Consider the following 23,812-nt stretch of genomic DNA (forward strand, 5'->3'; position numbering starts at 1 on the left):
TGTGTGTGTGTGTGTATTTATGTGTTTGTGTGTGTGTGTGTATTTATGTGTTTGTGTGTGTGTGTGTATTTATGTGTTTGTGTGTGTGTGTATTTATGTGTTTGTGTGTGTGTGTGTGTATTTATGTGTGTGTGTGTATTTATGTGTGTGTGTGTGTATTTATGTGTTTGTGTGTGTGTGTATTTATGTGTTTGTGTGTGTGTGTGTATTTATGTGTTTGTGTGTGTGTGTATTTATGTGTTTGTGTGTGTGTGTGTGTATTTATGTGTGTGTGTGTGTGTGTATTTATGTGTTTGTGTGTGTGTGTATTTATGTGTGTGTGTGTGTGTATGTGTGTGTGTGTGTGTGTATTTATGTGTTTGTGTGTGTGTGTATTTATGTGTTTGTGTGTGTGTGTATTTATGTGTTTGTGTGTGTGTGTGTATTTATGTGTTTGTGTGTGTGTGTGTGTATTTATGTGTGTGTGTGTGTGTATTTATGTGTTTGTGTGTGTGTGTATTTATGTGTTTGTGTGTGTGTGTGTATTTATGTGTGTGTGTGTGTGTGTGTATTTATGTGTGTGTGTGTGTGTGTACGTGCGTGTGCAGAGACAACAGCGGTAGAGGAACCAGAGCTCCCGGAGCCGTACTCGTGTCTGCATCTCCTTCCGTGGAGCGCTGGGACTGAGGGTCTCTCTCTGCGTGACACCCCCGCCCCTGCGAGTCTAGCTCAGTGTCCGAGGGGACATGCGGCGTCTGACAGCGTGTCTGCTCCTCTGAGCGCGAGTACCCCACTTTGGGCAGGGACATGGCCAGGCTGCAGGGCTCCAGTGGGGGCAGTTAAGTAGGACAAGGGTCAGGGTAAACTGAAGACAGAGCAGGTTTGGGCGGTGTCACATGGGCTGCCCGGCCCCCTGGAGAAGTGGAAGTCTAGTCCACACGTGTGTCTAACGGGCTGTTCCCCGGGAGGGGAGCTGCACCTCAATGAGCTCAGAGTCAAGAACGGAAGTGCCGGAGCAGGACCCAGAAAAGCTCCCAGTGTCAAGTCCTGGCTGTAGGAGCCGAGGGAGGGGTGGGACTGTACAGTCTTTAGGATAGTGTGTCGAGGAGCTGGAGGGAGAACTCTTCAGAATGGGGGCTGGGAGGCTGGCCTCACAATGATCTGAGCCCCGCGTAGAGCTAGATGTTCCTGCCTCCTAGGGCGAATGCTGCTGCTTTCAGATGGGAAATTCTGCTAAATCTTAGGAACCTCTCAGTTTCCTATGGGCCTTTGCACCTTAGGGACAGGTGTAAAGGGGGGACTCTAGGTATGCGTGTCCAGGACTGATGCCGTCCTGAGTCCATTCGGCCCAAGCAAGCCCGCCTGATGAATGGTTGACAGGGTGACCCTGATGGGAATGGGGGCCCAGCTGGGAAGGCAGTGGAGCAGCCGCATGTCCTGGAGCTGGCTGCCACCTTCACCACCTGGGCTGGAACACACTTTTGACCCTGAACTACTGGTGGCCAGTCCCTGCAAACACTGTCCCAGTGGGGTAAGACCCCACTTCTGTAGGGTACTTGGATGTTTGTGCGCTTGCTTATCTTATGTGTCTGAGTGTACACACCACCTGGGCACAGATCCCTGCATTCTCTACCCTAATTGATTTTAGGGAGTGGTTTCTGATAAGAAGAGGATAGTTCTGTTTCACTCTAGGAGGGGAGGGAAAGGAGGCATCATGGGTAACTTTATTTCGGCCTGGAACCCCACCTTTCCTTGAGTCGTGGAGCTTGTACCAAAGCTCCCGCTCAGCCTTCCAGGCCGCCTTCTTGATGCCACCCCTTCTTTCCTGCCAACTGTCCCCCTAGTGCTTCTTCCCCACCCTTCTCTAATCCCCATGCTTCTCTAACTGCCCAGCTCCCAACTTCTCTGCCTCCGTCCTCCCGGCCCACCTGAGCCGTGGCCCGGGCTGGGGACTCACCATCTGTGCCCGCAGATACATCTGTGCTTGGCTTGCAGTCAGGGCTGGGGAAGACGTGTTGCCCAAGAGCACAGCCTGCTGGGCGATGCCTGAGGCTGCTGCTGAGTTGACACTCTGAGCCCGGTTGATGAGCTGGGCTGCTGCTGGGGAGGCTGCCAGATTGATCTGAGGAGAGAGACACGCGAAGTAGGAAACAGGAGGTTCTGTGGGTTAACTCTGCACCCCTTCATCCATCTCTTTCTCTCTGCCTCTTCTGTCCCTTGGTGGATTCAGCCTTCTTTAGGACCAGCTCTGATCTGTGGGCCCTGGATCTTCCCCCAGCACTGCTGCATCTCTGGCCTACGTGCAGAGCTGCAGGGAGGATCCGATGGGGAGAGGACTGAGCTATGAACAGAGGGCCTTGACATTGGAAAGAGGACGGGGAATTATTAAAAGAAGTTAGAAAGCGGCATGCACTTGTTCTTTCTGGCAAGAGTAACAGGTTCCAGCCATGGTTCTGCACGGCTAAGGGTTCACCACAGTTGGGTCTGGAAGCCCAAGAGAACTTTGGGCAAAGAGGAAGGAGCCGGTCCTGGAGCTGTGGGCTCTGCCAGCTGCTCCCCATCCTACTCACCGAGGAGGACTGCGCGGGGGTCTGTGCAGACACACTGCTGCCTGAGGTGCTCCCTTGTCTGCTGGCCACCAGGCTTGCCTAGGAAAGGAGAATTCTCATCACTAGAGGCCCAGACCTCCTCCAGTCATGCCCCCCGGCTCTCACCTGCCGCAGGGTGCACTATAGGGCAGTGGTGCAGAGTCAAACCCTTATTCTGGCTCATCCACGTGACCTCAAGCAAGTGCCTCAGTTTCCTCTTGTATAAGGTGGGGATAACCACAGTACCTACCTTGTAGGATTGCTGAAAGGATTACACGAAGCGGAGCATTTACGTATAAGCGCCTGAACCGTCAGCTCTGACTGTTACCAACGTTTCCAGCTCTCTTCAGCTCCCGCCCCACCGTACCCACTCTATCATACCCGGCTCACCGGCCCCCACGTGGAGCACCGGGCACGTACTGTCTGGAATGTCCAGCCTGTGTCCTCCCCGTGGCCAGCTTCTTCTCAGCCCGCAGTGTCAGCTTCACTGTTCCTCCAGCAGACAGGCTCCCCCCTCCCCACCAGCTGAGGCCCCCCGCTCCCCACCAGCTGAGGCTCCCCGCTCCCCGGCAGCTGCGGCTCCCCCCTCCCCGGCAACTGAGGCTCCCCCCTCCCCGGCAGCTGAGGCTCCCCCCCTCCCCGGCAGCTGAGGCTCCCCCCTTCCCGGCAGCTGAGGCTCCCCCCTCCCCGGCAGCTGAGGCTCCCCCCTCCCCGGCAGCTGAGGCTCCCCCCTCCCCGGCAGCTGAGGCTCCCCCCTCCCCGGCAGCTGAGGCTCCCCCCTCCCCAGCAGCTGAGGCTCCCCCCTCCCCAGCAGCTGCACCCAGCGTAAGGCAGGCCTCCTTGTTACTCAGCCACAGCAGGCTGCTCTTCTCTTCTGCAGAGCTTATCAGCACTCTGGTAGTGAGCTACTTTGTCTCCTCGTCTATTTGTGTTTCTGACTACTTGCTGTCTCCCCACTACAGGCTGCAAGAGGGCAGGGTCCACGCGTGCTCGGTGCCCGACATGAACCCTGGCATGCAGCAGGTGCATAAAGATTCTGTCGAATGCGTGACTGGGCTCTTCTCGGCCACGGAGGGCAGACAGGCAAGCGGAATGGGCAATGGCCTTCTCCTGTGGACACCTCCTCGCACCCTCGGCCCCCTCGCTGCAGTGTGGTGAGGCAGGGAGGCAGGTCCCCGCCAGTCCCTCCTCGGGCGAGGCGGGCGGAGAGGTCCAGCCGCCCCGCTTGAGAGCTGTGTGGCCTCGGGCGAGGTGCTTAGCCTCTCAGAACCTCTCTCCTCGTCTGTCAGAGGACTCGGGGTGATGATCACACCCACTTTGCAGTGGTTCTGTGAGGACGCATGGGCACACGCGTGCAGTGCTTGCTTTTCCTGCCCCTTCCTTCGGGGGCATCTGCGGCGCTCCTGCGACGTCGTCTTACCTGCTGCACGGCCGCGAGGCTCTGGAGCTGGGCGCTGCTGAGGTGCTGCTGCTGTAGGGCCGCCGTCTGCAGCATGAGGTGCTGCTGCTGGGCCGCGTACATCTGCTGCAGGTACTGGGCCGCCGTGCTGGGCTGCCGGTGCAGGGCTTGCTGGATCACCTGCGGAGGGCGGGGCGGGGGTGGCGGGGGAAGAGCCCGCGCTGCAGCCAAGCCTGCTCAACCCCCTCTCTCCCCAGCTGCTCGGATAAGGACCAGGCCTGCGATCCCCACTCGCCAGGGAGCCGGGGAGACGACTGTGTGCAAAGCTCCACACGTTCCTGCCTTGCCTATCTAGCGGCTCTCCTCAGCACACGTGCTCCCTGCTCCTCCCCGATATGGGCTACACACGCCGCTACCACCAACCCTCGGGGCAGTGGGAGCTCAGGAGACGGGAGTCCTTCAAGCCTCCGGTGACACTGGGTCCCACGCCAGGCTTGTTAGGTACCCCCTTCCCCGCCGATCTGCAGCCTCAGATGAGTCTAACTGGACCGCGGGGATGATGATGACAGAGGGAACCGAAGTTCAACAAGGCCGGGAGGAGGACAGGGGTGGGAAGAAAGAGACAAGTCCGCAGCGGGGCCTATTCTAGCTTTGAACACACAGCCAGCCAAATTAAAACCTGCTCAAGGGCAACACCCTTCCGGCAGGGGCTGCCCCCAGCTGCTTGGGACGTCCTTTCGGTCCCTCAGGAGACGGTCCCCCTGGCCTTGCACGGCAGGGACGCTGCAGCTACAGGGACGCCGCCTTCCTCTTTTACTCTTTCCCTCCTTTTCTCTGTCACTCTCTCTTCTGAGCCACCATCTCCCATTCCCTGGCCTTACTGCTATTCCCTCTTTCCCGATGGGACTGGCTGAGCCACAGTCTCTGGGAAACGACAAAAGGCTGCTCTTTGATCCCCTCCCACCCTCCCATCCCTCAAAGCCTCTCCTCCACCCCCAGGAGCAAGGAAAAGCAAATGCCTTTCCTCCAGCCCTGAGACCCTCTACCTTCTTCTCCTTAGCCCCGTACATTTCTCCTCCCTTCTCACCTGGTCACCCTCCTGCTGTCTTCTCATGGGGTGCCCTACATGGGCCCTCGCTAGGCTCTGGCCCACTTCCCACCCTTGGCTCTTCTGCCCTGGCTCCAGGGCTGCTCCTGCCCTGGGTTCTGCCCCAGGCAAGTGAGCCTCTAGTCTAGCTCTCTCCAGCTTAACGTGACTTCTAGGGGCTGGCGGCTCTCGGACAAAACCACCTCTGGGCTCAGATTTGGGGTTCTGTAAAAACAGGCTGATACCACAGATTCTCCATGGGCTCTGGGGTCTCCCCAGATACCCCCCATCCCAACTCCTCCACCCACTTCTTTCAGTGTACTTTCCCCTCCGAGGGTCCTGGTTTACATGAGCTCAGTTCTTTTTATTTCTTGTTCTCCCTGGAATTCTTTCTTCTTATTCCCTTTATCTAGGCCTCTTTATTTTCCTTAGACCCCTAAAAGCACCCCCAAGCATCCAGACAGAAGTAGTAGAGATGGACTTTTTCTCACTAGAGGATATCAAGGAACAGAAATAGGAGGCACCCCAATGGTTCTGCTTGGGTGCGGAACACAACTTTGGGTCACTACATTTGCCAGAGCAGAAACCTCAAATCCCTTTTGCCTAGAACTGTGGTGCGGGGCAGGAGGGCACATCCTAACATCAGTTGCTAGAAATTGGTGCTAAAATACTCATGTGCAGAGGGGCCAGAGGAGGAGGCTGGGGGAGGTGGCAAGGATGGAAGCATGGTTTTATTAAGTGTGAGGCAGAGAGAGCTGGGCGAGGGAAGACTCCAGAGTCACTGATGGGGTCTCCTTTAACTAGGCTTTTCAGGCTCTCTCACCATCTGCTGTGGCTTCTCCTCCATCCCCTAATCCGGGCCTAGGGCCAGAGCAGGATGTGCTCACTCATCTAGTACATCCGAACTGCAATAGCAAAGCTATTAGAATAAACGCTTCTCGGCTGTGGTCTCTCTTTTCTGCCTAGTTTATCCAGGAGCCTCAGTCAGACATCGTAGTGAATAAGAACACAGGTTTGGGGGGACTCAGGTTCAGATTTTTGTCTTTACCTGGTGACCCTGGATAAGTCACTACCTTCTCTGAGCCTCAGTTTTCTCAATTACAGAATTGTGCCTAATAATAACCATCCTCACAGCTGGAGAAGAAGATAAATAAGCAAAATGCTTCAGACAGTGCGGGGCATATGGCAGATGGCAAAACATGGTCATGACTGCATTTTGGAAGAGTGTGTAGTCACCCGGAAGGCCTCATAGATGACACTTTGCAAACCGCTGCTTTGGGGAAGCAGGCAAAAAGCTGTAAAGACAAAGGATTGTTTGGGGTTCTATTTTGGTCCTCCATATGTAAGAAACTTAGATTTGGTACAAGGCAGTGGTCACTTAGGTAGGGGATCTAGGTTGTGGCTGAGCAGATTCTAGTCATTTTTTCTCTTTGCTGTTTTCACCTGTGTGTCCTTAATGATTTCACATGTTTATCCTCCCCAAACGGCACTGTGGGATCTGAGTCACCAGATAAGAAAGGAATTTTCGGATCTGCTAAGTATTCCCACTCTCCCCAACCTTCCCTGATTGAATCCATCTAGTATCACTACTCCTCTAATGATGCACAATTATTTACCCACTGACATACGCCCTTATGCCCATTCTAGATTTAGCACCCCGGCTGTCCTACCAGACCATGCCAACACGTCCTCCTGGCTAGCCCTGAGATGATTAATCAGGTGGCGTTTTACCTGCACAGTCTGCCGGTCAGGAATGCCACTGTACACAGAAATCTGGGGCCCCGTGGGGCGGCCACTGCCACCACTGCTGCTACTGACGCCGCTGGTACTGCTGGCGACACTCGCGCTGCTAGACGTATGGGGGCCTGGCAGCTCGTTCTCCATGGCCTACGGGAGGGCACAGTCAGGGTGCTCAGGTGGCAGATGAGCAGGCAGGTGCTGGGAGGGAAGAAGCAGAAGGGAAATGCTTAACAAACGCGTTCTAGAGAATACACACATAGGCATCCGCTCTCTACCAGCCTGTGTGGGACTACTTCTGAACTGAGGTCTTGAGCCACCCCTGCCATCAGGACAGGTCTAGGCTTGGCTCACTAGGCGAGGTGTGAAATCAGGTCAGCCTGAATCTAAATTTTACGACTGTTATTCTGCTAGAGGAGATGAAAAACAGCCAAGGAGGATCCCTGATGATGGGCTTCCTAGCAATGATCTTAGGGACTATTCCTCACACCATCAAACTTTTCATCACTGGGGTAGAGAAACTGGACATCAAAGAAATTATTATTTGTCCATATTTATATAGGCCGTTCTTGAAAGAAGTGGGATCCAAAATCTAGAGAGAACAGAATGAGAGAAAGAGGCAATAAAATAAACTGCAGTGTTTATTTTGTTTTGTTTTCCAACCAGAAGAGCTTCGAGTATGTTTGGAGTCTGTTTCCTTCCTGAAGTACTCACTGAGTGCTCTCTGATCTAACGCTGAGCAGGGCACCACGTTGAGCAATTTGGTGAAAATCACAGGTTTTGGAGTCAGAAGGACTTAGGTTTGAGTCCTGGCTCTGCCACTTACCAGCTGGGAAACCTTGGCAAGTCACACTTCTCTAACCTTCTGTCTTAATCTGGCAGACACAAGAGTGCATGGATTGTTGGGAGGATAAAGTAAATTAACAATACAAAGCGTTTAGTGGGGTGTCAAGCATATATTGAGTGTTCCTTATGCATTGGCTGTTGTTGTGGTTATGAAAACTGTCCCCAGCCTGTTTCCCACTGTCCGGTTCCAGTAGATCAATCCTCTTCCAAGGTGGAACTGGCAGAGCCTCCTGGAACTTCTATCCCAGTCACTAAGGGTAGAAGTGCCAGAAATTCCTTCAGGGACCAGCCTATGATTGGGACTCAGAACCGGAAGCTGTGCATCCCCTTGAGGCAAGGAGTGGAAAAGGGCTGGGAGAGAAGGAAGGAGTGGTGGGAAGGTCATGCCCATGTCCTAGGTCAAGTTCCTCTCTTTTTCTTCTTTCATGCTATTCCTAAAATCCTAATTTATATATCTATCTATATCTATCTATCTATCTATCTATCTATCTATCTATCTATCTATGTATATATGCTTTTCCTTCTACCCATTCCTTCTTACACCTAAAAACAACACTTCTTTGTCATCCCATCATAGACATTCAGTTCTCTGCTTGCAGAAGATTATACCAACTTAATAAATGAAGAAAATAATATGATTTTTTCACAGTATTGAGAACATTAGTGCAAAGAACTAAAATAGTCCTTAACGTCCTGCCATCTTCTTCCCAATGCGCTCCGTTTGGAGGTTGTCAGCATTCCTCAGGATGCCTTCCTCAGCCTGGGTGGGTTTTTACCATGGGCTGCAAAAAGTGTAGATGAAGGTTCAAAGACAGGAATGTTAGGGGTGAGGAAGTCCAGGTTACTCCCAGTGGGCAGGCAGCAAGTTGAAGTTCAGAGGCCTATGGCTTCCAAGGCAAAGCAAACAGCGCTCATGACCTGGGTCCTTAAGCAGTGATTTCCCCTAATTTTTATATGTCTGCTTTGACTGCCACAGGGCAAGGCCATCCTCCATGAATTCGCTTTGTCCTGAACTGCACTCAGCTCTGGGCCTCATTTTGGCTACTCACTCGTTAAGGATGCTTATGATGATGATGGTGGTGCAGGTTGAAGAAACAGCAAAGTCTACAAGTATTTCCTGTGCCCTGCTCAGTTTGAATCTACCTTATCTTATGCTCCATGGAAGGAAGCATTGGCTGGATAGAAAGCAGTAGAAGGTATAATTCTGATCTTGCAGAAACTGACAACCTAGTTGTCGAGATGAGGCTCCGTTGGAATTTTGAGGCTCACCAAGCAACAAATCAGTAAATGGGAGTTATATTCAAACTTGGAATATCCCACAGAATCCCAAAGTCTCTTCTTAGTTCAATGCCCCACCTCCCTTTCCCAAACTGTCAATCAGAATTGGGTTTCAGTTCTTGCTTTGCATCCCACCCTAGGAAATCTCAACGCAAGTATTAATCCTTATAACCATAAACAAATAAAATAAAACAAGGCAGAAGCCACAGCAAATTAAGGAGAGGGCAGTCTACATCCTGGATGATCAAGCCTCAGCTCTGTTTTTTTTTCTTTTGCAGCAGCTAGGGCAGATCTTGGGCACAGTGTATACTCAATCCTTGATGAGAAATAAAACAAGACAACATTCTAAAGAAAGTATGGCATTTGTTTATGGAAAAACTGCACAGGCAAGACAGCAACTGCTCCCTGAGAGAGAGAAAGAGAGAGAGAGACAGACAGACAGACAGACAGACTGACCTTAGTAACGTGGGGACAAAATATGTTTCCTGAGGTCTCTTGCCCGCCTGCCCCCTTCCTTCTGCTAACAAGCATGCCTTTCCCTCCTCTCTTCATCACCTCGTTCTTGGCTTCTGCACCCCCTCTTCCGCTTTCCCCCTCTTCTGTCTTGTTAATTTCTGCCCCAGCCCCTGGTTTTCCCATTCTTGCCGCTGCCTCCTCAGCCCTACCCTCTCTCACCCCTGTGCTCACGCCCGCCCTCCCTTTCCCCACCCTCCTGTGTGCTCACACTCACCTCTCTGTCTGATTCTCTTGGACACGTGCATATCCCCCCCCACCCCCGCCCTCTAGCCCTCATTCCATTGACCCTGGAGGGCTGCTCTGGTTACTCAGATGAGCTCTCTCCCCACTCCTGCCCTCTTTTCTCTCTCCCAGACCCTCTCCCAGCTGCAGCCGGCTCACTCTGGGCCCCATTCCCTGGCTCCAGCTCCCTCCTCTCTCTCGTGGTCCCCCTGCCTGGCCATCTCACTCCCCCAGGCCTGATGAGGCACGTCCTCTCTTTCATTCCCATGCACATGCCCTTACTCTCCGGACAGCGCATGCTCCCTCCCCTCCCCTTCTCACTGGCTGGCCGGTTCTCTCGGTTCCAGCTCCCACTTTTGATGGCTACAGCTGTCTCTCCAGTGCACACGCACTCTCTCTCTCTGGCTCCCTCTCAGTCTCTCCTGCAAAGCACACAGGAGGGAAGGACAGACTCTGCCTAAGAGACTAGGGACCACTTCAAAGGAAAAGTAACATTTGAGCTACCTGAACCCACGCTTTCTCTGCTTTCACAGCATAAAGCTGCCCAGTCCCACCTTCCACTCCTTGTCAACCACTTCTAGAACGTTCCCGAATAAACACGCTCCTAGTTTTCCCGCAATCTGAACATCTACCGCATGTGGGGTATGTTTGCTAAGTACTGGGAATTGAAAAGAGGGAGATGACATGGATCTTCCTTTTCGGGTTCATAACTTTTGAAGGCATATTAGAAATGGTAAAACCTAAGGCCTCTTGCCCGGGAAAAAATGCACAGATGTGTAAAAAAATGTACTTACAATTGTAGAGGTTCATGAATCCTTTGAAGCCTCTTCCTTAACTCTGGACTCTTGTTTCTTAGTTGGTAAGGACTGGGCACGAAGTACAAATTTAAAGATACAAAGAATATTGCTGACCCTATGCCAAATGAGCGATGAGACCACACCTGCTGGCGTTCAGAAGAGCGGTGTGTTGAGGAGCGAGTGCGATGTGACAGAGGGAAAGTGGAGGAGGTTACTCTAGGCTTTGTGAGTGCCGAGATTGACACTTCCGCTGGGTAGTTACTGCTGTAGGGGAACAGATGGCCAGCCCTTCCCTCTGCCCATTCTCTGGTCTCTCAATCTTCCCAGGAGAGGCAAAGTGCTGAAGGAGACCGAGCATGGACTTAGGAGTCAGGCAATCCTAGCTCTGGGAATGCTAGCTCTACTGTGACTGGTTGTATGGCCTTGGGCAATGCAGTTTACCTCTCTTAGTTTTAGTTTCCTAGTCTGCAAAACTGGGTAATAAGAATACCTATTTGGGGGTGGTATATGTGGGTTAGGATTAATCTCTTAGCTTCATCCCACTTTTCTAACCTTATATTCTACAATGTGAGTTCACTGCTCTGGTTTGGTAGATCTGCTTTTTTTCTCCCAGAGACCACACACCCACGTGCTCATGATTACCTCCTCTGCTCTTTAATTTTGATGAAGTCCAATTTAACTTTTTCTTTATGGTTGCTGTCATATCTAAGAGGCCATTGCCTAATCCAATGTTTTGAAGGTTTACACCTAGGTTCTTCTCAAAGAGTTTTATAGTTTTAATTTTTACATGTAGGTCTTTGATCCATTTTGAATTAATTATTGTATATGGTGTGAGGTAGAGGTACACCTTCATTATTTCTTAACTTTTTTATCCTGGTAAAACATATATAACATAAAACTTGCCCATTCATAATGTTGTGAAACCATTACCACTATCTATTTCCAGAATTTTCACCACCCCAAAGAGAAACTCTGTCATCATTCAGCAATAACTCCCCATTCCTCTCTCCCCCCCTGCCCAGCCCCTGGTAAATTCTCATCTACTTTCTGTCTCCATGAATGTCTATGCTAGAAATCTCATATAAGTGGAATCGTGTAATATTTGTCCTTTTGTGTCTGGCTTATTTCATTTATCATAATGTTTTCAAGGTTCATCCATGTTGTAGCATGTATCAGAATTTCATTCCTCTTTATGGCTGAATAATGTTCCATTGTATGTATATATCACACTTTGTTTATCCATTCATCTGCTGATGCACACTTGGGTTGTTTCCATATTCTGGCCATTGTGAATAATACTACCATGAGCATTGGTATATAAGTATCTGTTTGAGTCCTTGCTTTCAGTTCTTTTGGGTATATACTTAAGAGTGGAAGTGCTGGACCATATGGGAGTTCAATGTTTAGCTTTTTGAGGAACCACCAAACTGGCTATTTCCTACCTCTGTGGTTTTACTCATGTTGTTCCCTTCCCCTGAAATGCCTGCCTTCCATTTTTCACTTAACCAGCTCCTTAGATCATCAGAACAACTTGTGTCTCTTCCGTGAAACCTTCACCGAATGCAGCGTCCTCTAACACTTCTCTTGCTTCACACTGGGTCCTAATTTCTTTCTTAAAGCCATCCAGTTGGTTGACTTACCCCAAGACACTTAGTGCTTACCTCTCTCCTAGCACTTGTCATCACAAGAAAGTGATTTACTTATGTGTCTGTCTTCCCCAGTAGACTCTGAACTCCTGGAGAATAGGGATCGTATCCTGTTTTCCCGTATATACCTAGTGTTTCATTCCATAAATGTTTGTTGAACAAAATTGCTTGAAACACACTGTACTCCATCCTACCTCTCACTGGAAAGCTCTGCTTAATTTCTACCTCATCTTCAGAATTCTTGCCAACTACTTTAAAACATATAGCGCTGGTGATTTAATTTCAGTACCTTTCATCAATGGTATCTACACTAATAATATTATTTATTGAGCACCTATTATGTGTCAAGCACTATAGTAAGTGCTTTATATATACACATGACCTCCCTTATGGGGTAGGTATTATGCCAATTTTGTCAATGAAGAACTTATCAAAGTAACTTATCTAAGATCATCACAGAACTAGGATGCAAAACCAAGTCTGATGCCAAAGCCAGAGCTCTTCCCACACTACACCCTCTGAGACCTCACCCATGATCTCACCTTGAGCAATTATTTCAGTGACATTGGCCAAAGTCTATATTGGAGCATACTAGATTTTCAGAGGAGTTAAGGAATTGCGATTGCTGAATTTAATCCCTAATTATTAATTAATGTCTATTAAATATTGTATACTTACAAAATAACCTCTCTCTATATATAATATACAAAGGATAATACACAAGTGTACCCACCATTCAATTTAAGAAACCGAACATTACCACAATCTCCCTTGTTTTTCCTATGCAAAAGAACCCTAGTTTTTGGGGAAGTGAGTCATTCAAGGAGATAGGGCTCCGCTGACTGTCCTGCAGCAGCATGAACACGGAGGCACCCCCAGAAAACCGGCTGGACTCATGGTGGGGATTTGCTCAACCAGAGGGCTGGAGTTTGCCCTAAGGGGAAATCTGAAGCTAGGGTCCTGCCATATGTCACTTTCTCACTGGTCTCCTGGTGGAAGGGAACTTGTGTTGCAAAGAAACAGAATTAATTAGGAAGCGTGGAACAATACAGCAGCTTTCAAACTTTTTCTACTATAGTTCCCCTCTTTGAACCCAAGCTTTCAAGGCCTTCTGCCTCAAAGCTCTGCTCTGTGGGCTCAAAGCTCTGAAGGCTCAGTGAGGGCCACCGAGGCACATGTGGAGTCTCCTAGCACCCCGAACTGGGGCCCCACGTTAGAAAATCTGAACACTTAAACTCGCTAGGCTTTAAGCATTTTACACACCCCTATTGAATTTCCTGTTAATTCCTACCCTTATTCCTCCTTCTAACTAGTTCCTTACTTCTCCCCCCAAGGCCACCCATCCCTGTGGACTCCCACTATGAACCCAAGCCAAATCTGATTAATGGCTATAACGTCTAGAACTGAGAGTCTGTTTTTCTCTGGGTTCCAACTCACTGTGTGGTTTTGTGCGAGCCGGAGCTCGGAAGGCTGCGATTCGTACGTACTTTAGTCAGTTTTCCCCTCCCAACCGCGAGGGACCACTTTGAGTGATGTGCTGACTGTAACCAGCTCCAGACAGGGATCTGATTACAGGCCTCTGCTGCCCAGAGGGCCTGAGACCGGCAGCTGGAGAAGTGCTGATGGTCCTGCCCTCCCAGGAGCCACCAAGTCTGGAGAACACTAGGCCTTTGTCCTGAGGGTCAGGGAAATCCATTTGCTGCGGATTACAGCTGTGACAGAGGTTCCAGGGAAGTAGAGGGGAAAGAAACTGAAAACGGAGCCCTCCAAATGGAGCTTAAAGCCCTGGGGCAGAGTGGGGTGGGCTTCTCTTATGGAAGCGGAGACCGACAGGCGATGAGAGGTCTAGTCCCCCCCCCCCCCCCCCCCCCCCCGCCAACAGAGGCTGCTGCTGTTATCACCCCTGCAATGGCTCGGGGGACAGAGTTTGAAGAGGCAGGCGATGCTGTTCTTTGCTATGGCTCTGCCTCTCCTCTGGCTGCTTCTCTGTCCAGGAATAAGTCAGTATTAGCAAAGTGTTCAGGCTCTCTAGACTCAGGGGCCTGAGGGGAGGCCTCCTTATGCCTCTTTAGTTACTGAATCAACCTAAGTGTCCTGATTTGCACTGATCTGATTATGCCTCTGGCAGCTGTCTGAGGTTACTGATACATTGGAAGCAGTCCAAATGGATTCAGCTCAAACCACTGCAGAAAGTTCCCTCTCTCTCCCCAGTCCTCTGCATGTTGTCTCCTTTAGTGTCTCTAGAAACCCAAGCAAATAAATGAGGGCTCACAAAGCAGAAATGAAGGATGAGAAGTTAAAACTGACCACACAGTCCTAGCCATCAAAATCGAACAATTTCATCGTGAAACAGAACCCAAGAAATAAATTTAAAAAATATTTAAGAAAGCCCTGGGATGCATTTATTTATTTTACTTTGTACTTTGAAATAATTTTAGACTTACAGAAAAGTTGTGAAAATAGCCAGGAGTTCCTATATACTCTTATGAACCACAGTATAATGATTAAAACCAGGAATGTCACATAGATACACTATTATTAAACAAATTACAGACCTTATTTGGTCCTTCTTCTGGTCCAGGATATCACATAGCATTTGGTTGTCATGCCTCCTTAGTCTCCTCCAATCTGTGCCAGTTTAGTCTTGTCCTGTCTTTCATGCCATTGACATTTTTGACGAGTACTGGTCAATTATTCTCTAGACTGCCCCTCAATTTGAGTTTGTTTGGTGTATTTTTTTTTTTTTTTTCTCATGATTAGAACGAGGTTAGCCTTTTTTGGGCAAAAATACCACAGAAGTGATGTCGTGTCCTTCCCAGCGCCTCATCTCAAGGGATACATGTTATCGATAGGTCTATCATTGGTGACGTTAACCACAGTTACCTGGTTAAGGGCAGAACCTCATAAATTTAAATGAACAAACTTTTTCTGAAAGCTCATTGTTTTCTTTGTAATTTAGCAAGTGTTTCCATAACAAGCTGGTGCTGGTTGGCTGAAGAATGTAAAGAGGAACAAGAAGGATTTGATCTCTTGTGGACGGAACATACAGTTAATGCCACGTTATGTAAACGCTGAGTGTTTTGCGGTGGAGGCACTTTAGTCTCACTGTTCTAAGACGGGGCAGCCGTACAGCCTGCATCGTCTATGGCAGGGACTGGCACTTCTGTAACGGGCCTGAGAGCAAATATTTTACGCTCTGCCGTGACCACGCAACTCTGCTGGGCAAAAGCAGCCACAGACAAGTCCTAAGTGGAGTGGGGCTGTGTTCCAACACAATACTAGTTACAAAAAGGGAGCTGGGCTGGGTTTGGCCTGTGGGCTGTAGTTTCCAGGGCCCCTGATCTGTCCACACCCACATGGCTGACCGTGTACCTGCAGCAAGTTGGCTAACAGCATGGGCTTTGGTGTTAGAAAGACCTGGCTTCAAATTCTAACCAGGCCACACATTAGCCGTGTGTCCTTGAGCAAGTTAAGTCATCTTTTGGGCCTCAATTTCTTCAGCAGTGAAATGAGACCCCATTTCCCTCATGGGCTGGTTAAATGCGATGTCTGTTAAAGCACTGAGGCCCATACTTAGCAAACAGTAAGCATGTGATGAATGGCAAGGCTGCGAGCCTGATTTGGGATTTGGAAAATGATCACTTTAAGCATGTTAAATAGTGAGGACCCCATAAGTTATTTTTATCATCGGTCACAGTCACGCTCAAAAGTCTCTTCATAAAAAACCATGGTCTGTTTTACCTGTTTAAATGTTTGCCTCTTTTTTAAAGGGCACTTTTCCAGAAGGCTCTTTAGGAACATAAGATTTAAAGACAGCCCATCTCTATATTGAGCAAGAACGTGTGCTCTAGAGCCAGCCTGCCTGGGCTCAACCTTCAGCTTCCCAGTTTGACTCTGAGCAAATTAGAAAGCCGCTCTAGGCTTCAGTCTCCTTACTTGTAAAACTGGGACAACAACACCACCTTGTAGGGTTATTTGGAGTATTAGATAGGTTAATACATAGACAGCAGTTAGAACTGTAACGGGCACTTAGTAGACACTTAAAAAATGTTAGCTGCTGTTGTCATGATATTATTAATTATTATTATTATTGACATTATTAAAGGTTCTTCAGTCTTAACTCCAGGGTTTAAAGAGGGATGCTATTCTACTGGTTTCCCAGAAGACAAACTTGGATCCAATCATTATGTTAAGTTGGTGCCTAACGTTAGGACATCCATCTCTTTAATTTCCCAGCTAGCCATCATATACTGTATCCATGTCCTTTTTTCTCTCACTTCAAATATTGCCTGTTATGGGCTGAACTGTGTGCCCTCAAAAAGATGTTCAGTTCCTAACCCCCAATATGTCAGAATGTGGCCTCATTTGGAAACAGGGTCATTGTAGATGTAATTAGTTAAGATGAGGTCATACTGGCATAGGGTAGGCCCCTAATCCAATCTGACTGGTGTCCTTATAAAAGAATGCAATGTGAAGAGGCAGACATACACAAGGAGAAAACAGCCATGTGAAGATGGAGGCAGAGATTGGAGTTATGTTTTCATAAGCCAAGGGATACCCAGGGCCACCAGAAGCTGGGAAGAGACAAGGAAGTATGTCAGAGGGAGCATGGCCCTACTGACCTGGATTAAGACCTTGATATTGGACTTCTAATCTCCAGAACTATGGGACAGTGCATTTCTGTTGTTTGAAGCCACCTAGATTATGGCACAGAGAGAGAGTAGGTTGGGGTAGGGTAAAAGAAGACTATTTCTTGAGAGGAAGACACTTTAATTTCCATCAATAACCTCAAACTTAGAAAAACCTTCTTTCGTATGTCTGGTGACAAAGTAAATTCCTCATGCTATGGTTTTAGTCAATTCTTCCTCGTTTAGTTTTAGTAGAGCTCTGCGTTCCTGGGATTTATAGAGAGAAATCTCAGGAGTCAAGGCTATAAAAAGACCTCTATAAAAAGCCTCTCCGTACTAAGTTTCTCCACAGAGCACACATGCACACCTCCCTCCCCCATTTCCAGAGCATGCCATTTTCTGCTACTCCATCTCAACCTTGAACTGGACCGATGCTGGGTTAAACCATGGCAGGCTAGTCTTTCTGCCACTGCTACTTCTTGACAAGCATAACTAAGCCAGGACAGGGATCGTGGGAAACAGCCAGGCTTTCAAGGTAATTGTTCAAGGGCATGGAAATTTATCTATAAAGTCTTCACCAGCCTTTTTTTCTCTTCTTCTTGTCCTACCCTCCAAACTGGATATACCTCAGACCTACCCAGTGGTTCTACAGGTATCTCTTGACTCTTTGTAGCACTTGAGGTTAAGAAGTTAGCTCACTCTGTGAACACCAGGGTCAAGAGTACCTTGGAGAAGCGGGGGCTATACTGGGGTGCTGCCACCTGAGCACGCTCCCCCCAGAGCTTATTCCAAGAGTGTAGACTTCCTCCTTTAGAGTTTCCTTTTACATCCCCTATGAGGAGATTAGGAAATGGGGCTTTGATAGATTATAGAAAGATAGGTTCCCTGGGATAGAAGTGGTACCTCCTGTCACGAAGACTCTTGGTCTGTATGTGAATGATCTTTTATCCACTAGGAGGCCAGTGGCTTTAGGCCTGGTGCTGGTAACCAATAATTCTTGCCATTTTGGGGATACTTGCTCAGGGACAGGAGCTTGATATGCATGATTTCATTTATTCCTCACAACAAACCTATGACACAGGGATTATGTCTTCATTTTTCCCACAAGAAAACTGTGGTTCAGAGAGGTCCAATAACTTATGTGAGGCCATGCAGCTTGCAAATGGCGGGTGCAGGATCTGAAACCAGGGTTGCAAGTCCACACACAAGAGGCAGAATAACTTGTGCTCACTCCAGTCTAGGCCTCTCTGGGCCAGTGAGTTCTCACCAGTTTAATTTGGCTCCTATTGCCTTCCTGATAGACTGTCTCACAGGCGTTACCTCAAGCAGGGGGTCAGTCCACGGTGGGCCTGTCAACTGTAACTCTTCCAGGGCTTGCACACCTGGAGTGATAACTGGGGCGTGTTTAACATTTGTAGGTCTTTCCTGTTCCTATTTTCAGATATATTATCTTACTTAGATATAAGCCTGGCCCTGCTGGCGGTGTTTACAAAATCATTTGCACAATCTAATTGAAAAGTAATACAAAACAAAAACAACTGCCCCACAGTCCTTTGGGGAGTAGGGATGAAGGAAAACTACCTTTCCCGAAAGCCCACTATGTGCCAGGCACAGGCTCGGGAGGCAGCTCGATTTAGAAGAAAAAAGGACGAGTTCCATATTCAGAGAAAGCTGCTTTGATTCTTGCCTCTGCTCTAGCTAGGAAACCTTAGACAGGTTACTTAACATCCACAAGCCTCAGTTTCCTCATCTGTAAACAGTGCTAATGATACAGATTTTCAAGAGTTATTGGGAAAAGCAAATAATAAAATGCAAGCAAAGCACCTAGCACAGTGAATGGCACAGAAGAGGCATTTAATAATTATTAGCCTCCCCCTGCCTGCTTACTCTTTCTGGCATTGTTTTGGAGTAGTAATTACTGCTGAGGAAGCAGATGCTGAGTGGTCAAGTGACTTGCCCAAGATCACAAAGCTATTAAGTGGCATAAACCAGAACAGTCTGAGAATAGAACTCAAGTCCGAACTGTAAATATGGGAGGTACCTTGAACGTGGAGAAGGGAAAACGCTCGAAAATTTGGGCTTTTAATCCTTTACAATTATTGAACATACTCTTATTCCAGGCTTGATTATAAGTTCTTCCCCAGAGTCCAAAAAGCCCCATTCTCAAACTTTAGGAATTTCCTTCCTAAGAAAAGGGGGGGGGGGAAGGAAGAAAAACCCCACCCCACCTACAGGTGAAACTGGAAGAAGTGGTAACCAGGTAGACTTAACCATGGTGTGCGTGGTGTGTGTATGAGAGGGGCATGTTCACGCATATGCACTCATGCACACGTGTGCTGTGAAGGAAGGGGGAAAGCGAGAGACTAGAAGCTTATTAGCGTCTGCTATTTCCAGCTTAAGTGCCTCACACAGCTCCAAGCTCTGTGCGGTAAGAGTGCTTCAGAAATCCAGAGAATAAGTGATCAATAAACACTGTTCTTGGAGCTACTTTTCATGCAGTGATTGGTTTGTCAGTTTGCAAGGTGTCTGGACTAGTACTAAGCCTACATTACATTGTAAACAGGTGTACAACTTGAGATTTTAGCCCCCTTCCTCCACTCCTCTCTTCCCATCTTCTTTGGGATGGTCCCCTCCTTAGGCCCTCGCTGCTTCAGCCCAGCCCACCATTTAAAGGACTTGGCCATTCCTAAGAGGCTTTCTCTTGCTGTGCTTCTCTGCCCCAGCAACTTGTCCTGGCAGCTGTTTCACAGCTTTGGGATCACAAAGCAATTGCACAGTCCCCCCACAACCCCAGAACCGACCCACCCTGCCAGCCCAGCTCCGGGCCTCCTTTCCCTCTTTTGTCCCAAATAATAGCCTCTAATTGCTATTAACATTCCTCTCTAGCACACACATAAGGCATGTCTGTGGTCAGCCTGTGATCTACTGTCACCACCAGTCTTTTGTTTCCTATTGTACTTGGAATGTTATGTTCTATCTCATTTTATACCCATGCGTTTGCTTTTCTTCTCTTGGCATATCTGCTGGCTTTTAGCTTCTTGTATTTCTAAACCATCTCACTACTGTTTGTAGAAGAAAACTATCTAAATGGGGTAGGTCCCCCTCAATCTTCTACTCTTTCCAGTCAAGTATACGTTTACCCTACTTTATTCCTCATATTTATAAAACTTAGGTAGCTAATTTTGATAGCTAGAATAGGACTGCAGAGTGGAAATTGTAAGGAGATAGATTTCAACTCAACAGAAAAAAGTGCTTACTAACGGTTGGAGTTGCTAAAAGTGGAGTGGGCTGGTCTGTGAAGAAGTGAGTTTCCAGTCGGCAGAGGCAGTCAAGCAGAGGGTGAGTCATGGCAGGTGTGATCTGTGCAGCATTTGCCTCTAGGGTCTCTTTTAACTCTGGTAGTGTATAACCATGAAAATATTTTACTGGACACCAGAAATCCAAGTGAAAATGTAAGTTTTTGCTTATTTTTATAGTACTTCCATTTATGAACGTTCTAAATGCTAGTCTTGTTTTTCAAGAGGCAGGTCAGCTCCTAACTGGTTTTCATCATTCTAGTTACCAACAAAAAGAATAAACTCCATTAGTGTGAACTTCCTGATTCTCATCACCTACTCAAATGAGAAACTAATGTTCTTATTTCATGGATGGGGCAGCCACAAAGTGGCTAAGTAGAGAAGCTGATCATTTCTTTTGTTGGACTTTCAGAACACTGGTTAAACACAAAACTAGCTCGCCCAACCAACATCCATCCTTCCCCTGTTTGTTGAACAATTATTATGTGCTTGGGACTGAATGAAATACAAAAATGATTCAGATATTGACTCTGGAGTTAAAGTTTATGAGGAGGAATAAGAAAAGTACATAAATAAATATAATAGGAACTGGCAAACTTTTTCTGTAACGGGCCAGTTAGTAAATAGTTCAGGCTTTGAGGACCACATATGGTCTCTGTTGCATACTCTTATTTGACCCCCGTCCCCCAACCATTCCTAGTTTGCTGATCCCTGAAATGTAATAAGGTGTAAAGTGATAACCTTATTACCTTTTGAATTAGCTAGAAGTTTCATTTGGGGTGGGCCTGCAAAGATGGGTTTGATTGAGACTTTGGAAGTGGGGAGGGGGCATTCTAGGTGGAAGGAGATCCTTCCCATTACATGCTGTCCTCCATTTTCTATTCTTACAGCAGAGGTTTTCAAAGAGTGGTCAGTATCATCTGGGAACTTATTAAAAATGCAAAATTTCAGGCCCACAGTGGTTCCCAAACTTTAGCATACCTGAGAATCCACCTGCAGAGTTTGTCAAAACAGACTACAGGCCCCACCTGCAGATCTGTGATACTGCTGGTCCAGGGACCACTGTCTTGGAGAGCATCTGTCACATCTGTACATAGGGTGTTGACGTTGCCCTGCACCAGGTTCGTGCTATTTAGTGCACGTACTCAGAAAGGGGCTTTGAGCCACCGTAAGTTCAGGATGACTTTTTCCTCTGGGGCAGGGGCTTCGAATCTTGTTAGGCTCACCCACTGGAGGTGGTTAGTCACCGTGGAGGGCTGTCTGCTTGGGAGCCTGTTTCCTTCTGCGCTTGCTTATTGGCACACATTCTGTCTTGCTCCTGATACATTTGTATATTTGTATCGCTGTTACAAAATGGTCCCCTCCCATCGCGCAGGGGACTACCTCCACTGATCAGGGCAAAAAAAAAAAAAAAAAAATGACAGTGCTTCTATTTTTGCACTTAAATTAAATGACTTCTAAAAACTCAGATGTCAGGCTCAGAGAGACTGAGCTGAGGAGGCGGGTAGAAGGGAAAGACAAGCCAGAGAGAGGACACAGAGGAATCTCAGAGGAGGCTGTGGGCAACCAGACACAGGAGGGGTCATTAATCTGGCAGGCATTGAATGGTACAAGGCAATTAGCTTGCCTGGGGTTGTAGCCAGCCAATGAAGTATGCAGCACGGCAATGGAGGGTCTAGTGTAAGGGCAGGGTCATTGCTAGGGAACTCAAAAGGAGGACAAGAGAAGGGAGGTTAGAGGTGGGAAAGCCATCTGCGACTAGCAGGAAGGGAAAGGAAAGTACTCATGGTCTCTATGGATATTCATTACCCCGTGGAAGTGTCCAGGTGTAACTGTACACTTGTCAGGGCTTGCCATGCTGCTATTCCAGTATACAGTCTTGAAAATGATCTAAGTGCTCCAAAGTGCATGTGTGTGCACATGTGTGCACTTGCGCATGTGTACACACACACACTCGCTCTCACACACACACACAAATGCTCTCTTCATGTTACTCTTCATTCACCTGCCAAGTCCAACCAGGCAGAAGGGTAGGCTGAGGACTGCCTGGCTGAAAAACAGTAGGACCACATGCCTAAACACCGGCGGGGTCATAACAGACACAATCCCAAACTTCAGTTTACGGGGCTTCCTTCCACATTTGAAAGCATGCTTGGATTTCCTCTGTCACACGCCTCATTCACATGCACATTCTCAGGTCTGTTCTTTGCAGGCATTCTGCAGCCACGCGAATGGGGTCTTATCTGCCTACACACACTCTCCAGACACATTCATTTATTCATCGTCACTTGGAGTCACTCTCATATATTAAGCACTACCTCCTGCTTCTAAAAATCACTTCAAATGTCAGAGTTGCTTCCATAGCTCCTGTTCCTGCTGTCTGTAGGAACTGCTAGCTTTGTCATTCTTATAAGAAAGGAACACGTACCAATATTGGCTTGACTGAGTAAAGAGCCCAACCCAAAGCAGATTGTCCTACCGTGGGATGCAGGTTTGTGGCCGTGGTGTCCCCGCCTTCAAGACCATCCCATTCATCTCTCTTTGTTCCACTCCCTCTCTCTTCCCGCACAATGCTGCAACCACACACTCCGGGTTGGGAAAAAAAAAGACAGCCTAATTTCCTGATGATTATGTTGTTACCTAGCAACAGCCAATCGGGGGCTGGGCTTTTTGCCTGCAGTATTTCATGCAAATAGTTTGGAGAAATTGCAGGGTAATCCAGGCTGCTTAGTCTGTCTTCTCAGGGGACGTATTACAGAATAAAACCAACCCAAAAGGGGACTACTAAAGCCAGGCACATGCCTCAGATAGCAGGCCATTTTATCTCTTTTCCTCACCCCCTCTGCCCTGCACCCCCTGACAAAAGAACGCGGGTCCCACAGACAGACACTCAGGGAGGCCAAAAAGTTGAAAAGAGGGGCTCATTAGCAGCCATCCTTTACCCTGGATCTCTGTTCTGATAACTGGAGCCCAGAGCAACCTCTGATACTCTGGAAACCCTACTTCCCTGGGAAGGCAAGAACACTGCATTCTCAGTAGTTGTCTGTAGAGGACATGAAGGAGGAGGCTCCACAGCCCTCCTGTTCAGAAAGGAGCTAAAACGTGGCACTTCTAGCCTGATTTAAGATCCTCATCTATGCCCACTCTGGCCTGTCTCACATGGGAAAACCTATTATTCACAATTGCATTCTTCCTGGTGCCCACTGGCAAATCCTTACTCAAATGGTTGAACAATGAGAGAAGCCACATCACTCAGAAGACCCCTTAAAGAGGTTTTCGTTGTTGCTGTTTTCCCAACAAGGATTGAGCATTTGATATAAAACGTTGTCAGGAGTCACACAAACCAGCTTTCTGTAAGGTTTAGGGGCCAGTTCACTCAGATCTGAACTGGTGTCATAAAAGGTGAACTCAGAAGACAGAGTGTCCAGGTCTGTCTCCCCTAGGGGAGTGGGCCAGGCTTCAGATGGTAGGGATCAGATTTCAGTGGTTTGTTTTGTTGTAGTAGTTGACTCAATGCTCAGTAATCAGCTGCTGGATAGCTCCTCCCTGTTGTCTTAACACCGCCTCTAGCCAGCAGTCTTGCAAAGGTGTGTTGTTGGTTACATGGTGAATAGCTAGAGCAGCCCAAGTTACCACTGGGATGGAAAACCAACTCAAAATCCTTATCCTACTCACTTGTGCCTTTTACATATTTGTAAGACAAGAGATAATTACACTTCAATCATTATAGGGAGGTGGTGACAGCTCTTCAACCTCTGACATTCACAGCCTTGCCATCCAGAGCCGTATTAAG

The 23,812-nt window shown here is 48.1% G+C and overlaps 1 protein-coding gene across 3 annotated transcripts in view; it reads right to left on the bottom strand.

Annotated features, from left to right (window-relative positions):
• PHC2 (polyhomeotic homolog 2) overlaps positions 1-23,812 on the bottom strand; it is a 106,647-nt gene that overhangs the window by 47,306 nt on the left and 35,529 nt on the right. For 2 of the 3 annotated variants that reach the window (XM_059918575.1, XM_059918566.1), the window contains exons 2-5: positions 6,785-6,991; positions 3,988-4,146; positions 2,550-2,627; positions 1,937-2,101 (exon numbers count right to left, since the gene is read on the bottom strand). In XM_059918575.1, the coding sequence (XP_059774558.1) occupies positions 1,937-2,101; positions 2,550-2,627; positions 3,988-4,146; positions 6,785-6,937 (555 nt within the window). In that variant the 5' untranslated portion in view covers positions 6,938-6,991. Of the gene's footprint in view, positions 1-1,936; positions 2,102-2,549; positions 2,628-3,987; positions 4,147-6,784; positions 6,992-10,446; positions 10,462-23,812 lie in introns of those variants that run through there. The other variant, XM_059918585.1, reaches the window with a different exon arrangement.

Source organism: Balaenoptera ricei, chromosome 1, assembly GCF_028023285.1.
Source record: "Balaenoptera ricei isolate mBalRic1 chromosome 1, mBalRic1.hap2, whole genome shotgun sequence".
Lineage (NCBI taxonomy): Eukaryota > Metazoa > Chordata > Mammalia > Artiodactyla > Balaenopteridae > Balaenoptera > Balaenoptera ricei.